The following is an 18,289-nucleotide window of genomic DNA, read 5'->3' as shown; positions in this document are numbered from 1 at the left end:
TGGCCTCTTGCAAATGGGTTGTATTACACAATATTTTGAGTGTCAACTTAAAAGGGTCAAGGAAGGAACCAAGTGATCCTGGGCAAAGAAGAAGCCAGCAAGGAACAAAAGCCAGGGAGGGAACAAAACCTCCACATCCTTCTCCCAACAGACAGGCAGCCATTGACTTCAAAGGGGGAAATGGAAGGCTTATTCACACAATCATTTGAATCGAGGTTTAATGTGGATTACCAACCCTGAAATGATTTTGTGGATCCATGTCAAGCTGGTTTATGGCCCAAGATTCCCATCTTGGCATGGATTCACACAGTCACACTAAGGTTGGTAACCTACATTCAATCTAGATTCAGACAACTGTGTGGATAATCCTAGAATGTTGCATATGAAAACACCATTGCAGTGAGAACATACTTCCTGCCGTGGGTGTCCAGCCTACCTTTTCAGTCTGCTTTGTGCTTCTGGGATGGTTGGCCATCAGAGCTCATGTTGCAGTCTTCCATTTAGCCTGTAATGTGCTGCAGCATTTTGTCTTTTTAATGGGCAGTGACGTCCCTAGCAGTCTTTCCTTTATTCCCAGGCTGGCCATAAGAGAATGGACAGCTACTTATGAATGCAGTCAAGAGCCACATTGTTTATTTATTTAACACATTGCATTCTTTCTCGTGTGTGTGTGTGTGTGTTTCCTTTTCTGCTTCCCCCACACCATCCCAAAAGATGCTGGCTATGTCACCACTACATTAAAAAAAAAACAAACCCAAACCAGGAAATGGAATGATAAGAACATCAACCCTGGCCCATTGCAGAAGATGAACATATAAGCTTAATGCCTGACCCCTTTCCCAATATTAGTTTAACTCTGGTCATGAAAAACCAGCTGAAAGAGAAAGGTTTTCCGGCACAGTCAGCATCTGCTTCAGCTTTGCCAAGTCTCCAAGGGGAGGGAAATCTGGGTCCCTAGAAAGACACCAGCTACATCTGAATTGGCAAAAAAGGCCAGCTCAGAGTTGGCTTCTAGTCCCCTTGTGCTCTAATTCTGGATCTCCTTTCTGATTGATGCTTTGAACATTCATGCCAGTTTAATTTGATCCAACTCATCTCATGCTTTTTTTATTTTTCTTTTCATATGTTCTCTTTGTTCCAGTTGGCCCATTCCGTAAGTATTCATTTCATCTCATAACACTGCTGCATGCTGGGATGGCTGAGGGTTGAGGTTCATTGGTCAGCTTGTTGCATGTGCCTTTCCCCCCTTCCTTATTTCAAGACGCAGCGAGAGCAGTTTTTATTTTTAGCAGAAAATGTGTGGCTCTCATGCTCTGTTTCTCCACTGTCAAGAGGAATCAACTGAGTGTGTGGCTGTCTAGATCTTTTTACAAAACAAGATCATGTGATACATGGGTACAGTTCAGTACTGATTTCCTAGGCTTTCCCCGGAGAAATGTGCAACTTAACCTCTTAATTCGTTTCAATTTTGTGTCCAGCAGTCCTGTTTTTGGGCTCCACCCTTCCGGCAGCCTGAATTTGACCATGTGTTCACCGCTTTGTTTCTGCATAGGCTGTGTAGCATTGTGATTAACTGGTCTTACTGTGTAACTCCCAACATGGGTGAATTGGTAACCCAGAGAGGCCAAATTGGGAGCCACAAACCACACCCAGAATGAGCAAAGTTGCTCTAGCACGAGAGGATGGCTTAGTTGCGCTAAAAACGGAGAGTTGCCAAATTGCACTCCTGCGCTCCAGCGCTCTTGGGCAAAAGTCCCCTTTAAAATGTATGGGACACCCTGTAGTTGTGTCGCTGTTGTGCAGGCATGTTGATGGTTGCGCATCACTAGTCTGGGCCACAAGCGCCAGATTTAGTGCAACTAGCTAGCGCAACCCATTTGCACAAGTGCAGCATCCTTCCCACAAGCAGTTTGTTACTGTGGTTGTCGAGCACTGAATTTACATAATCAGATGCCCATGAGATGAATTTACATGATCACATGATCAGATGCCCATGCAGGGCATGATTTGACAGACACGTCCAAAGAACACAGGTTGCCCTAAATGCCCCAGAGAAGAGGGAACACTGAGTGCCCCTCATCTGCCACCTCTGCGCCCCACCACCACAAGGCCCACCAGCTGTACCACTCTCCACTCCCTCCTCCTGCCTCTGCCATTTCCCAGCTGCCTCGTGGGATGGTAATCAGCGGGATGTGCTCATTCCTCTCTTGAACAAACAAGCTCATCCAGCCACTTACTGCTCTGTGAGCTGGCTGGAAAATGGAGAGGAGGAGGAGGAGGAGGAGGAGGAGGAGGGGCTTCAAGGCAGCGGTGGCACTGAGAGGGCTAGCACTGGCCCCTGTATGGCAGAGAGTGATGGCTTGGTGGGGCAACAGTGTCCCCCTAAAACATCTGGCACCACAAAACAGAAAGAGAGTGAGGCTTCTGCCACCTTGAACACAGTCTGTGTCAGGGCTCCACGCATCACTGTCCCCACCCCTTACCTGAATTCATCATGGATCTTTAATTAAATGCGATGAAACCCATATGGGTGGAAACAGTTTTTACCACAGTTTGAAGCAGTTCTTCCTTTAATTTACTGACATGTTGCTGGTCCATGTTTGTTTGTTTGTTTGTTTGTTTGTTTGAAGTATAATTGTTCTCTCGATGGACAGAAATGGTTTGTCCTATCCTATGATGGATAACGATGGGAGGAGTGGCTATTGCGGAAGCTGCATGACATATCATTAATCTGGGGGTGGGGCTAATGCTTGCATTTGTCTCTATATGCTGCACTATAGCGGCACCTACAGACAGAATACAAGCATTACGCTATATATGAATACTAATTTAAAAACACAGAGTGTGTTCCTTCCCAAAAAGGAAGGAAATATAATTCACATAGAGGAGTTATGCTTCCAAACCAGGTAACTAATCCCACTAATAAAGAAGCACACCCACTTACTGTTTGTGAAGGAGATCAAAAACTAATCTGTTAATCACTGCTACCTTTCTACAAAATATTGCTTATCCCAATTCCTTCCCCCTAGTCTGTGGGCTGGAGCTCATAACTGATCAAACTTACATTTTTGTGCTCATCTCCTTTGAGAAGGGGTCTTCACCCAGGTCATACTCTATCTAGGAGGTATCACTTTAGATACACGTCCCACCAAGTTGTTTCAACACAAACTCAGGGTGTACCTATTTAGATAAAGCAAAGGTCAAGTGAATGGGAGAATCGTGGGTACTGCCTTTCAGAGGAAGAAGTCAGAACTGGTTTCAGGGTCTGTCTGGTTTCTAAAGAGTTTGATGTGTTTTTTTAAAGTCCTGGCCAAATTAGAAATGTTAGCCATTTTCCACATTAAGCATTATTGAATGTGAGCATAGGTGAAAGGGCTTACATCCAAGGCTTGCTGTGTCCCAAGCTTCGCATTCTCCTTCTGAAACCTTTAAGGCCAGAATTAGATTTTTCCTAGTTTCTGAGTGCTTGCTCAGTTTTGGTTTTTTTTGAAAGCGTGTGTGTGTCTTTTTAATGAAATTTTGCTTGGTGGCCCATGTTTGCATCCAAATGGATTTTTGTGTGCCACGTTGAATGAAGCCTTCATGCCTGCCATGCCTCTGTGGTTTACGGTTCCTGGGGAAACCAGCACTTCCGTGGCCGGGATTCTTTTTCTGCGCCAGCAGAGACCCTTGGCAGCACTCTCTCCCATCAAGGGCTTATCGTTTGGCTAATAAATCTCCTTTCACAAAACACACACTGCTCTCCTTGTCTCTCTAGAGATAAGGGCCCAAAGGTGGCCGAGAGATGCTGGGTGATGAGCCGTCCTGGTCCCTCTGGTCCTTTTCTCCCAAGTCGGCTCTATTTCCTGCCTGGGGCTCGGCCATCATCTCTTATCTGCACGCTGGATTGGTGGGCGGCAGGGACATTTCCTCGGGCTTCCAAGGTCATTCTGGCCCCTGTTTTATCTTTCCCTTTGAAGTGGGGAAAGGCGCAGAGAGGTAAAGGGTGGCTGGGGGGTGGTGGGGGTGGTAATGAATTTCCTGAGTCACAGTATCCCTTCCATCTTTCAGCCTCCGCTCTTTGAAGTGGCGCACCTGGTGTGTGTGTGTGTGTGTGTGTGTGTGTGTGTGTGTGTGTGTTTAATCTGGGAAGGGGCTTTCCCGGCAATCATTAACCAAAGAGCTGAAATTACACCCCCCTCTCTTCCTCCCTCCCATTTCCATTTTTATTTGGTTACCGAGCAGGTGGTGTCACCACGCACAGGCTGTTGCTCGGAAAGGTCACAGGTCACTTGACTTGTGTCCAGGCACATTTAAGAGCCAATCCTCCTCATCTCCCTCCCCTCCCCTCCCCAACTGATCTCTTGATTGCAACGGCAGCGGAATGACCCTTGCTGTAGTTGCCGGCTGCAAGGAGAGCATGCTCCCCACCCACGGATGCCCGTCGCTGAGCCCTGGCTGTGGTTGCAGCAGCAGAGGACAAAGCCTGACCTTCAGCGCATGAGATGCAGCCTTTGCCGGGTGACAGAAAAGGTTGGCAGCTCCTTTTCATCCCCCCCCCCCGGCCACCACTTCGGAATTTATGGTCACCAAGGCGGAGGTTGCTCCCAAGTGCTGGGGAGAGCATGACGTGACCCGGATCCTCAAGTTGCCAAAACGTGAAATGCCCCAAGCATTTGCAGAAATGCTTCTGGAGGATTCGGTTGCCCAAAGAGCTCACTCCATGCATGCAGATGTCAGGATGCTAAAGCCAGGGCAGAGGTAATCATAGGCACCTGATTAACCCAAAGCTCTTCAAATATTTATGGAAGCTCCTCGAAGCGGAAATGTTTTTCCTGCCTTCTGGGACAAAATAATGGAAAGCTGTCAATTTTTTAAGAAGGTTCCATTTTGGGACTCTTAAAAATCAAACATTTCTCCCTCCCTCCCTCCCTCCCTCCTTTCTTTCTTTCTTTCTTTCTTTCTTTCTTTCTTTCTTTCTTTCTTTCTTTCTTTCTTTCTTTCTTTCACTTCTGACTGTGATCCTCAGAGTTGAGGCCTCTTCCACATTGTTTAAATATATTAGGATATTTTAATCTTACTGATTAATCAATTAAAAGGTGCAGCTCTAATCTTTAGATTAACAAGTTAAGAACAAGTATGGATGTGCAACAAAATGTTGCAGTATATCCCTGGTGTGCATGTGTTATGTGAGCCTGTGTCTGAGCATGGTAAAAGTTCCAGGTACCTTTCACCTCAGAAGCAGAAGGGGTTGTAACTGTCTTGAGGGAGTATCCGTCAAGCTGAGAAATTCCCCACTCGTGTTGTTCAAACCCTCATTCCCCCTCTCTTGCCACTGAGTTCCATTAGCTCCACCCACCTGATTGTCTGTTAACTGCCTTCTGAGTCCACGAACATTCCACTTCATTGTGTTACATTGGGGGAGGTTATTTTTGTTTTTAACCCCTCAGGGTTTCTCCCCTTAGATGTTTCCTTTATATTTTTTACCCCAAGTCAGCCATTGGGTTATGCATCCATAAGGATCATAACGTTTCCAGCTCTTTCAAAAACAGATATACAACAAGAGCAGCAACAACAAATATTTATATACAGCTTTTCAACAAAAGTTTTCAAAGCAATGTAAATAGAGGAATAACAAATAAATAAATAAGATGGCTCCCTGTCCCCAAAGGGCTTACAATCTAAAAAGAAACATAAGACAGACACCAACAACGGTCACTGGAGGTACTATGCTGGGGGTAGATAGAGCCAATTACTCTCCCCTTGCTAAATAAAGAGAATCACCACGTTAAAAAGGTGCCTCTTTGCCCAGTTGGCAAAGGGTTTGGCATGGCAAAGCCTTTGGGAATGATGATCCATAATATATTTGATTGCATCTTGCTGCATTGTTGCTGCTTTTTCTTTATGAAACAGCTTTGCTCGTGTCCTCCCACTTTTTTTCTTTAAAAAGATATATTGAAATTATTAATAAAAATTAAATTAAAAAGCTGATTTATAAAAACATATATATTTTTTTAAAACAAACACTGCAGATTAATCAACTAAAAGCTATCCAGTTAATCAACTCTTTTCCCCCCATCTAGTGGCAGCCCTGCTTAAAATGTGAAAGCACCAAATGCAAGTTTGTAAACACAGTCCTCCTCAGCTGCCCAAAGAAGCATTCCTCTCCCTCTCCTTTTGGGGCATTCTGTTCCTTGAGAGGCAGATCCAGGGTTTGCTGCCATGCTGTATCGTAGTGTGCGGATTGCTTTGGGTGCAGCCACAGGCCTTGCGCGGTTCAGCTGGGTCTGTCTCCCTCTCCCTTCCTTGGCAGTAAGCAGCGGGAAACAGATGGAGGACCAATTTGGCTGCCCATGTTTGACTGAACTACAGGGATGCTGCTGGCGGAACTGGGTGAATTATTGCTGTGCCCACCCCACACACACACACTGACACACACACCCGGACAAAGAGCTGCTTTATTTTCACTTTTGCTACTTCTAAAGGTTGGTAGGGCGTGGGCCGTGCTCCCTGTAGGGCAAGAACCTAGCAGAGGAAGTACCTGCTTGACTTCTCTGTCGTCTTTGTGGTTCAGGGAAGGATGTTCCTGTGGATGGTGCAGGGTCGTTCTCTAGCATTTCCCTTTCCTCACTGGACATAGTCAGAGCATAGGGTTGCCATATTCAAGCTCCCCACATCCGGGTGGCCTGATTTGCATATTATGCACTTGAGAGAGAGGGGAAAGGAATGTGTGTGATGGGACCATGTTAAGTTGCATGTTGAAATGTGTCTGCTAATGCATATTTGCAAAAATATTCCTGTTTTATATTCTTATATTCTTACATGCGGGGAGACATGATAGAGGTCTATACAATCATGCATGGAGTGGAGAAAGTGGACAGAGAGAAATTCTTCTCCCTCTCACATAACACTAGAACCGGGGTCATCCCATGAAATGGATTGCCGGGAAATTTAGGACCAGCAAACAGAAGTACTTTTTCACAAAACACATAATCAACTTGTGGAATTCTCTGCCACAAGATGTGGTGACAGCCAGCAACCTGGATGGCTTTAAGAGGGGTTTGGATAACTTCATGGAGGAAAGGTCTATCAACGGCTACTAGTTGGAGGGCTATAGGCCACCTGCAGGATGCCTCTGAGTACCAGTTGCAGGGGAGTAACAGCAGGAGAGAGGGCATGCCCTCAACCCCTACCTATGGCTTCCAGTTGCATCTGGTGGGCCACTGTGTGAAACAGGATGCCGGACTAGATGGGCCTTGGGCCTGATCCAGCAGAGCTGTTCTTATGTGAGTTCAGTTGCTGTTTGTGCCCTCAAGGACCCACATGGGGTGTGTGTGTGGCAGTGTGTAGGGGAATAGTGCTTAACTTGCAGAGAGGGGGTGGAGTGGGGGCTCCAAAGGCCTTTAGGTCCAGACTCCAGAATTACCTAGGTGCACCTCTGACCCTAAGACCAGCTCTCCTCCCCAATCAAGCACAGTCCCAATATTTTCAAACCTGTCCCCAGTCCAGGAGCGGAACTAGGAAGCAATCCTGAGAGGTAGGACCTGGTGCCTGCCGATTCCAACTGAAACCCAACCCTCACCGATTCCCATTCCCCTCCCACCCCGCCATCCACACACCACCTTCTGTGCCACATTTCTTGCGCCAATCAATAACAATTAAGCATCAGCAGGCCTTCTTTTTCTTCTGGTGGAAATTCTGCCGGGGAAGGGCTGGGTCTGGAAGCTAGTTAACAAGCACACCCAGAGATTGTGCACCCTCTGCCATTAGCATGCGGGTAACCTAGCAATCTATAACTTCATTAAAGTCAGGCTGGCAGTGATCAGCATGACAATGGTACACCTGAAGCCCTTTTTAAATAGTGCCTGTTGCCACATAAATGTTTTACAGCCCGGCAAGAGGGGTGTGTATTGTCTCTGCTTCTTTAGGTAGGAGAGCAAAGAGGAGATAAGGCAGGCGATTAGCATTTGTAAAACCTGGTGTCATTTGTCTTCCATTGAGAGCAGGGGAGAGATTCTGAGCTGGCCAGGGCTGCTCCGGGAGGAATTTAAATCTGCAGCATTGTCTGTGGTCCTGTGCCTGATCCTTCCTTGCCTTTCTCTGTCTCATCCGTCTTTCCATTGCAAAATGATCTCCTTTCCATGTTTTCGTGGTTGGGAGGGAGTGTGTGTGAATTTAAAGGCCAGACCCCTGGAATCATATTCAGGCATCAGATTTCCACTTCAGTGTAATGATTTGGTTCTTTGCACCCTGGTGCGCTTGGAAATGGCCCCTCCTTGATCTCTTTCCCTTGTAAATGCCTCTAGGTGTTGCCTTTTAAAAGCTGCTGGATTGCACCATTGGGGACCCCCGTGCCGGAAAAGCAGGTGTTTCCGCTGTAAATGAGGCAGAGCTGGGCAGACGAGAAGCAGCATGGATGAGAACCAGCATAGATGTGACAGGTCCTGTGTAGCACAACTCTCCCTGGTCTGATTCAAGAGACCCCGTGGGTCGTTTAATCAAGCCAGATGAAACACTGTTCTGTCTTGTGATATGTTCTCATTCCTCGAAGCAGGAATGAGCTATTGCAGATTCAAGCCTGTTAAGCATGAGAAAGTAGTGAAGGGGAACGTAAGAAGCTACCTTCTACGGAGTCAGACCCTTGGTCTATCTAGCTCAGCGTTGTCTACACAGACTGGCAGTGGCTCCTCCAACATTGCAAGAAGGAGTCTCTCTCAGCTCCATCTGGAAATTCCAGGAGGGAACTTGGAACCTTCTGCATGCAAGCAGGCAGATGTGGCCCCATCCCCACTGGTCTTACAGTGCTCACACATGAAATCTCCTGTACAAATGCAAACCAGGGCAGACCCTGCTTAGCAAAGAGGGCAATTCATGCTTGCTACCACAAGACTACCTCTCTTACAAGACTCTTCACAGCCAGAGGTGCACCTAGGTAATTTTGGAGCCTGGACCTAAAGGCCTTCGGAGGGCCCACCCCCTGCAAATTAAGCATCATCATGCCCCTCCGGGTGACCACACCACTTAGGACAGACTAAAGATAATTTGGAGGCCCCCAGGGACTGTGAAGGCCCTGGACTGCGGCTCCAAAGTCCAGGGGTAAGAGCGCCTCTGCACAGCTGCACAGGGAGTTGGCTTTGTGATTGTCACAAGGACCAACCAATCATCACTCTGCCCAGCCAGTTTCTCCTGAAAACTGGAGGAGCCAATTCCTCCTGAGCTTGATCCAGTTTGGAACTGTGTCCAGAATGTAGATCCCAGGAGGCTCACTGCTCAACATCTGTGTGTCTGTATCCACCACAAGTTTTGAATCCCTGGTCATGAAGTTCACCTTGGGCAAGTTGCCCTCTCTTGACCTAACCTCCCTTGCAGGGTTGCTGTGAAGATAAAATGGGTTAGCACTGTGCATAATGCTCTGAAAGAAGAATGGAATACAAATGACACAAACAAGGATAGAAGCCCAGTTGCTATAATGATTTGGGGTTTTTAATTTTTTAAATCAAATTTGTACACCGCCCCAAACTTTCATCTCTGGGTGGTTAACAATAGCATAAAACAAGTTGAAAACATATACAAAATCTTAAAACAATGTAACAATTTAAAAATAAACCAGAGATTAAAACCTAAAAAAAATTAAAAGCTGAGAAAGCTTGGGTGAAGAGGTGGGTTTTTAAGTGCTTTTTAAAAATTGTCAGAGATGGGGAGGATCGTATCTCAGTAGGGAGCGCATTCCACAGTCTCGGGGCAGCGACCGAGAAAGCCCGTCCCCGTGTGGCCAGCAGCCGAGCTGGCGGCAACTGGAGACGGACCTCTCCAGATGACCTCAATGGGTGGTGGGGCTCATAATGAAGAAGACATTCTCTTAAATACCCAGGGCCTAAGCCGTTTAGGGCTTTATAAGTTCTAACTAGCACTTTGTATTGATGAGGAGATAATGATGGTAAACCCCCAAAGCTGGAGTGAGGATTTGGGGGACAGAGAAGCAAGGGGGGGGGTGGAGCTGTAAATAGGAGGTATTTCCTGAGAGCACCATACGTTCTGCTGCAGTGTTATTATTGGTTGTTATTATTATGTTATTATTGGTCTGGTTCAGACTTGGGCCAGTAACAATCTTTGCGTGATGCAAGAGATGGTGGATATGCCTCCCCCACGCACATAACATTCTCTGTGTTGCAGGGCTCCACAGAAAGGCCCATAGATGCAACAGTGATCCATCTCTATGGTTCTCCCCCCTCAAAGAAGGAGGGTATTGCTTGAATTGAGCTTTTCCTTATGCAAGCCTCTACAGGGAGCATGATGCAGCTGACGGGAGGGATAATCCATTCTCCGCTGTGGTTCTGATGGAGTAGGTGAAGGGGGTCGCAGCAATTAACTTTCGGCTCCAAAGTTAGCACCTGCTCTCCCCGTTCATAACGTTGGGTCAGCAGAAGAATGGGAAGGATTTATTACAGGCCTGCTCAACCTTTATAAATACGACAATACGAATACAGCAAATATTTATATACCGCTCTTCAACCAAAGTTCCCTAAGCGGTTTACATACAGAAATTAATTAATTAATCAGACGGCTGCCTGCCCCCAAAGGGCTCACAGTCTAAAAAAGAAGCATAAGAAAGACACCAGCAACAGCCCCTGGAGGGATGCTGTGCTGGGGTTGGATGAGGCCAGTAGCTCTCCCCCCTGCTAAAGAGAATCAGGACTTTAAAAAGATGCCTCTTTGCTCAGTTAGCAGGGATAACGTTTGGCACCCACTCACCCCCAGCTGTTTTTGGATTACAACTCCCAAAATCCCCAGCCACAGTGGCCAATAGACAGGGGTTATGGCAGTTGTAGGCCAACATCTGCAGAAGGGCTGAAGTTGAGCAGGCCTGATATAGAACCATATATTCTCCTGTTTGTAGCGGACAGTTCCTAGGGGCATAGATCCATGGGGCTTTGCCTTTTGCAGAGATGGTGGCTTTTGCAAAGGTGGGGAAGCAAATGAATGCATCCCAAATGGTGAGCTTCTGGGGAAGTATTTTTCGGCATCTCCTCACACTTCCGTTTCTCCCTCCCGGTTTTTCTTTCCACAAACCTCATTCGCTTCCCGAGAGCAGAGACGCTCTCCAGAGTCTCAAGCCTGTCTTTGTCTTTCTTTCTCCCACCTCTCCATTTCCCTCAGTTCCGCCTCAGTTGGTGACCCGTCCACGGGATCAGATTGTAGTGCAAGGCCGCACCGTGACCTTTCAGTGCGAGACCAAAGGAAACCCACCACCGGCCGTCTTCTGGCAGAAGGAAGGTAGCCAGGTAGGTTGATGTTACCCTCCTGTGCGGGGCAGGGGGCTGCCTCTACACATGCTGAATCCTCCATATTGGCCAAATCCTCATTTTTAAAAAATTGCATAGGAAGTGCGGTGCATACATGGGAGCATAAGAAGCTGTCATATACTGAGTCAGGCCATTGGTCCATCTAGCTCAGGATTGACTACCCAGACTGGCAGCGGCTTCTCCAAGGTTGCAGGCAGGAGTCTCGCTCAGCCCTATATTGGAGATGCTGCCCAGAGAGGTAACATGGAACCAGCATAACTTAGTGGTTAGAGTGTTGGACCAGGACCGGGAAGACCGGAGTTTGAATCCCCCTTCAACCATGGAAGTCACTGAGTGCCTCTGGGCCAGTCATGTATCTCTCAGCCTACCCTACCTCACAGGGTTGTTGTGAGGATAAACATAACCATGTACACCTCTCTGAGCTCCTCCGAGGAAAAGCAGGGTTAAAAATAAATAAATAAATAAATAAATAAATAAATAAATAAAACCCCTTCCTGAAAGCATGCAGATGCTCTTCCCAGAGCAGCCCCATCCTCTAAAAGGAGTATCTTACAGTGCTCACACGTGTAGTCTCCCATTCAAATGCAAACCAGGGTGAACCCAGCTTAGCAAAGGGGACCATTCGTGCTTGCTACCTCCAGACCGGCTCTCCTCCATATAGACTGTATGGGGCACAGAGATGTCTCTGGAGAGCATCCCAAGGTACCCTTGAGCAACTGCTGAGGTGTAACCCCCTGAGGCACCCCACTCCTGAAGCTTCCCCTGGCCTGCTGGGAAGGATTGGCCCTCACCAAGAGGCAGCGTGGTGTAGTGGTTAGAGTGCTGGACTAGGACCGGGGAGACCCAAGTTCGAATCCCCATTCAGCCATGAAACTAGCTGGGTGACTTCTAGGCCAGTCTCTTCTCTCTCAGCCTAACCGACTTCACAGGGCTTTTGTGAGGAGGAACTTAAGTCTGTAGTACACCGCTCTGGGCTCCTTGGAGGAAGAGCAAGATATAAAATGTAAAATCAATAAGGGGCCGCTATCTGAGTGGGCCCTCCTCCCCTTACTGCTGCCGGCTAGAATATTGCTTTTGTTGCTGCCAGCCCACTGAGAATGAAAGAAACCCACCAACGTGCTAAAAGGAGTGGGGCTCAGACAAATTAGGAAGGACCCCCCTCCATCCCCCCAGTGGTCACCTTGCTGATTCCCTCAAGCCTGGATCCAGTCCCCTTGGCCAGACCCAGCCTCTTGGAATAGACACATTTGAAGGATCTAAGCTGTCCTTTGAGGTACCACCGAGTTAATTACTGTGTCCATTCCTGGCATCCTCCGAGGACAGGAGATGAAAGAATGGACATGAAATGATATCAAAGCAAATGTGTAGGAGGAGCAGGATATGGCAGACTGGCATTTCTGGCTGCAGAGCATGTGAAGTCACTCTCCTTTGCTTGGAGTATATTTTGCCCACGTATTTTGCTTTTTCTCTGTCTCAGGAAAACCCTCAAAGTAGCATGCAGTGACGTAGGATTATTTGGTGGGTGCCACTGCAGCCCACCCACCCTCCTGCCAGTCCTCACCAATAGCCCCCACCCCCCGCTCCCGCCACTCACCTGCGACCTCCCCAGCAACCCCACCCAGACACAGTCCCCAGGCACAGCCTGGGTTGCAGAGTTTTGCTGGCCGCAACACGGCAGGCATAATGGCATCGGTGTTCCCTGTAAGAGAGATGCCCAGGTGTTGCTGACTACAGCTCCCAGCATCCTGAGCTGCAATAGCCTTGGGCTGGGGAAGCTGGGAGTTGAAGTCAACAACGCCTGGGAATATCTCTTACAGAGACCACTGAATGGCGTCACAGCCCAGTGTCTCTTGCCAGGCTGGGATGTGGTCCCTGGCAATGCCCCAACTGTGCATAGAAAAACAGAAGGCAGTGGGGCTGTTCGCACAACCCTACACAAGACCAAAGGGAGGCCCAGCCAGAGTAGGAGGCCTGATCAGCGACCATGTGTTTGCACAGATCAAGGTAGGGGAGGTAGGGACAGGGGAGCATGTTCATGCAAGAGCTGGGAGTTTGGTAGGACGGCGTTCTGTCCACCCTCAATACAATGCAGAGGACAGAATGTGGATTGGCCGCACCCATCCTGACCAGCTCCCGCCTCCCATGTGATCAGGGAGGAGAGCTGGTCTTGTGGTAGCAAGCATGGGTTGTCCCCTTTGCTAAGCAGGGTCCAGGATTTGCATTTGAATGGGAGATGACATGTGTGAGGACGGTAAGATAGTCCCCTTAGGTGATGCTCTGGGAAGACCATCTGCATGCTTCCATGTGGAAGGTTCCAAGCTCCCCGCTTGGCATCTCCAAGAGAGACTCCTGCCTGCAACCTTGGAGAAGCTGCTGCCAGTCTGTGTAGACAATACTGAGCTAGATGGGCCAATGGCCTGACCCAGTAGAAGGCTGCTTCCTATGTTCCTACCACTCTCCCCAAATCCTACCTTGATCTTTGCAAACACATGACCGTCCATCAGGAGCCAATCAAGAGCACGCATGGCTCTCCCACCCTACCTGGTCACTCCTCCAACCCTGTTTAGGTTCATGCGAACAGCCCTAATAGTTGCCAAGGGGAATACCCGTTGGGAATTGGATGGCACTTGAGACCACATTGGAAAATGCAATCACCTACCGTAGGCTCCTCCTTTTAGGTTTTCTAGTCGCTGGAAATTCTGAGCCTCTCTTTGTCTTTCTTTCCCCTTTCCTTTGGTTCAGATTCTGCTCTTCCCCAGCCAGCCTCCTCAGGCGATGGGCCGCTTCTCTGTGTCTCCAAGTGGTGAGATGACCATTGCGGATGTACAGACCTCCGACTCGGGCTACTACATGTGCCAGGCCATCAGTGTGGCGGGAAGCATCCTGGCCAAAGCTCTGCTGGAGGTGGAAGATGGTGAGTTGCCTGTGAATGGAAGCATCACTTTTCACAGTCGTGCTTAGAGCATACCAGGGCAAAGGCTGGTTTATATGTCACCCCAATGGCATTGCAGAGTCTGATGTGGGTGAAGAATGCTGCCTTCCCCCCTTTCACAACCAACCCTTAACATCAGAATGTAAGAACAGCCCTTCTGGATCAAGTCCAAGGCCTATCTAGTCCAGCATCCTGTTTCACACAGTGGCCCGCCAGATGCCGCTGGGGAGCCCGGAGGCAAGAGGGTGAGGGCATGCCCTCTCTCCTGTAGTTGTTCCCCTGCAACTGGTATTTAGAGGCATCTTGCCTCTAAGGCTGGAGGCGGCCCATAGCCACCAGACTAGTAGCAAGCATTGAAAGTGCACAAGGAGAAAGGGAGGTTGTGATCCATTCCCCCTTCTCTCCTTGTGCTTCTTGCGCAAGGAGGATGAGAAGAGACCCTCCTTGCAAAGTTTGCAAGGGTCGGTTCAGTCCCAAAGTGCTGCTCTGAAGGTGACAGTTGGGCAGGGAGGCATTTGCCACCCAGCTGGCTCCCTAGTAATTTGCCACCTGAGGTGACTGCCTCACCTTGCCTCGTGAAAGGGCTGCCTCTGACTCTGATGTGATAGGGCCAATTCCTCTCCTCCTGCTAAACAGGAGAGAATCGCCACCTGAGAAGGTCTCTCTTTGCTCAGTTATCAGGGGCCTGAATTATTTTCCTGGTAGTTCCTGCTCTAAAAGATTTGGGGGGATTTATTGTTATTAGGTGGACGACAGATTGCACATGCAAAAGCAGCTTGTAGATGATCACTATGACTCTGTTCTGACAATCTTCCAAACCATAGTTTGGCGAAGAAGGACCAGGCCATGGGCTTGCATATATCCACCCCCCCCCCACCTCCCCTCTCTTGATTGAGCCACAGATTCCCACCCGTCCTCCTCTCCGCACAGCTTCCCTTTCACTTTTCTGTAGAGCACCAACCATAAATTGCTCTTACACCCAGATCAGCAAATTGCGGTTTGCACTAGCCCTCCGAACCAGAATCGGAAACCATGGTGGGTTTAGCAGTAATTGAGTTGGCCGTCATGGCAAACTATATTAAATGGGACATGGAGAGACAAGCCAGGCAGGGGAAGGGAGGAGAGAGGGTGGGAGTCCAGAACTGGTTCGTAACGGCTTGAATTGAGCCTTTATTTTGTTAAATGTGTATCCCTGACAAACCATAGAGCCGCTTATATTCTCTTCCCTATGTATCTTTGTATTTTGTTATTACACATTATTCTGACAGTCCTCACCAGGGAGCTACACATTTAGATTTAGCTCAGTAGCCTGTCATCATTTGTGGTTGCCACGAATCCCCTCTCTTCCTTCAGATCCTTTTCTGGCACACAGGCAGATGGCTTAGGAAAGAGCACTGGGGGATGGAGATGGTGAGAAATCTTGGGAGCCCTTTCCTGCTGCTCAGAAAGGATTCCTGCTGTTTCTTACCTTCTCAAAACGGATGAAATGAGATCTCTGGAGGGGAAAGCTGTGTGGTGCTGGGCGTCCTGCTCGCCAGAGGGCTGGGAGCACTCGCCACTGGCGAGCGGGCAAGTGGATTTGCAGATTCCTGGTTCAGTACAGTATCTTGCTTTTGTAGCCAGCCAAATTTATTTATTTATTATTTATTATTAAAACTTGTATACAGCCCTTCCAAAAGGCTCAGGGCGGTTTACATTAAAACACCATTAAAATCAGTTAATTATTAAAACAAAAATTATAAAGCATAAAAACAATAATTAATTAAAAACATAATAAAACAACAATTAAATAATCAGAAGACGCAGGGGCCATGCTAATCTTCTCTGTATCATTCCAATTTTAGTATATGTGCTGCCAAAGTGAGCAACTAATGCAACTAATGCTTGCAGCTGACGGGATCTTCAGCAACAAAGCCCTTTCATTGGGGCCGCCAAGTATTAGGGCTGGAAGGGTCCTCCGGAGATCTGCTAGTCTGACCCCCTGCTTGGTGCAGGACACTGCGACACCACCCCAAGAGATGCTTGTGCAGCCTCTATTTGAAATGAGAGCCCGCCACATTAGACAGAGCCCAGAATGATCTGTTCTATTAGAGTCATCCCCTTCTGCTTTAAATGGCTATCCAGGAACGTAATGAGCGGGGAGGAGCAAAGGAGGGGAGGGGAGTAAGAATTTCCCTCGACAATATATGGTAGAGCAATGACAGCGCAGAACTTGAGGGAGCCATAAACCTCCACCCCCTGCAAGTGCCAAGGATTCATCTCCTGACATGCATGCAAATGCTGCACGAGATTTGAGCTTCCCAGGGGCCGTGGCAGCTGCACGCGATGATGCCGATACTTCTTTTGCTGCATGAACATGGATCAGGGGTCAGATAAATACAGCACAGCTGCAGAGCTGCCCATTCAGCGTACGGAGATGTAAGCTGTCAGGGAGAAACTAGCATACGAACCCAACTTGAGACAAATGAAGAGCAAAGGGATTTTGCAGAGTTGGCCTTTGTTAAGGGGGATTCAGAACAGCACGACTGTGAGATCCACACACATCACCTGTGATGCTCCAGTATATGCCTGTGTGCATTTTCCATACTTGGTTGCCTAGAGTCACGTTCCATGACACACAGAGCCCTTTCTCACGATCAGGGAGGAAGGGCTCCCCGCTGCAGGGGAGGGAGCCGTAAAAAACGTACCGCCCCTGCAGACAAGATCCTTGGCTTCTGGCTGGTCGCTCGCCCAGATGTTTGCTGGCTGCTACTGGCAGCCGCGAGGTTTGGGGGCCGGGAGGCCCCTGGAATTCCCATGATGCACTGTGCCGGTGTGCTGAGCATTAAGGGGAACCTCCCAACACAGGCCAGGAGGGCACCGACACTCGGATTGGTTAGCCAGGGGTCAGAGCATGCTCGCCCTCTAAACCAGGGCTCCCTAGAGGGTTTGCTGCGGTGTCACTGCTAGGAGCTGTGTGGCTCCCGGCGGTTCTCACGCACAGCCAAAACCGGGCTGGGCTTGCTGAGCGCGGTTTTGCCTGCCTGTGTGAATAGTCTCATTGATGCCTAAGTGGCAGACAATCCTCAGAACTGGGAATCTGATGGCTCTGTTGCAAAAGAGTGTTCTGTCCACTGGGGAAGGGGTTGTGGGGCGTAGTGGTGGAGTCTGCAAGAAGCGTCTTTGTCAGGGGAGGAGAAATGGATACGCTTGGTCGGAGCCTGGCTTCTAGAGTAGCCTGGACTTTCCTCTTTGTTATCACTCTGTACATCGTCTAACACAGAGGCTTCCAACAGGGGGCGCTAGTACCCCTGGGGTACTTGGAGGGCTCCCAGGGAAAGAGTCAGAGCCCTCGGGCCTCCCCACACTGTGCTCACACTATTTATTCCCCATCTGAGGATTGTCGGCTTGAAGCCGACACGTCCTTGGCGCTGTGTCCACTGCAGAAGGGGGCGGGAGAGGTGAAGCATCCCTCCTGTGCTCCTGATTGGCTGGCTGAATGCTGAAGTTCAGCATGCCCCTCCCGCCAGTATGACTGACAGGCGTCAGAACGTTATTACCCATTGAAATTAATGGGGCAAGTCAACTCAGGGAGACTGCTTATGGGTAGCTTAGTGCAGGTGTGAACCAGTGATGTCAGTAACCTGTTTCACAACTGTAACGTGTGTGTGTGTGTGTGTGTGTGTGTGTGTGTGTGTGTGTGTGTGTGTGTGTGTGTGTAAGAGAGAGAGAGAGAGAGAGAGAGAGAGAGAGAGAGAGAGAGAGAGAGAGAGAATGAATCTCTATGGGGCACCTGAACTGAAGGTGCGTGAAGGAAGGGGTACACTTATTTAAAAAGCTTGAGAACCCCTGATGTAACATAATACAACTTTTGCATGACTTGGATTTTTGAAATGTACAGAAGTCCTTTTAGAACTGTGCTTTTTTAAAGTCAGGGGGCTGCACATTTTCTGTCTGTTTGCACAGTAAAACCAGCCCTGCCACAGGCTCTGTTGATTTTCCTCTGTTTCCTCTTTCCCAAAGTGAACAAGCATTCTTTAACTCAAGGGCGGCCTGAAATGTTCTGGTGTGTCTCTCAAGAACAATACCGGGGCAC

General features: G+C 48.5%; 1 protein-coding gene and 1 non-coding gene across 9 annotated transcripts in view; one reads left to right on the top strand and one right to left on the bottom strand.

Moving 5' to 3' along the window:
- ROBO3 (roundabout guidance receptor 3) overlaps nt 1-18,289 on the top strand; it is a 271,458-nt gene that overhangs the window by 203,127 nt on the left and 50,042 nt on the right. For all 8 annotated transcript variants that reach the window (XM_053269999.1, XM_053269998.1, XM_053269997.1 and 5 more), the window contains 2 exons: nt 11,137-11,261; nt 14,025-14,196. In XM_053269999.1, coding sequence (XP_053125974.1) covers nt 11,137-11,261; nt 14,025-14,196 — 297 coding nt within the window. The remainder of the gene's footprint in view (nt 1-11,136; nt 11,262-14,024; nt 14,197-18,289) is intronic.
- Nucleotides 15,979-16,082, bottom strand: LOC128334067 (U6 spliceosomal RNA). The gene has a single exon (XR_008311172.1). It is a non-coding gene; the product is annotated as a U6 spliceosomal RNA (small nuclear RNA).

The sequence above is a fragment of the Hemicordylus capensis genome, chromosome 8 (assembly GCF_027244095.1).
Source record: "Hemicordylus capensis ecotype Gifberg chromosome 8, rHemCap1.1.pri, whole genome shotgun sequence".
Classification (NCBI taxonomy): domain Eukaryota; kingdom Metazoa; phylum Chordata; class Lepidosauria; order Squamata; family Cordylidae; genus Hemicordylus; species Hemicordylus capensis.
Note: the sequence above shows the minus strand (reverse complement) of the source record. Positions and strands in the feature narration are given on the sequence as shown.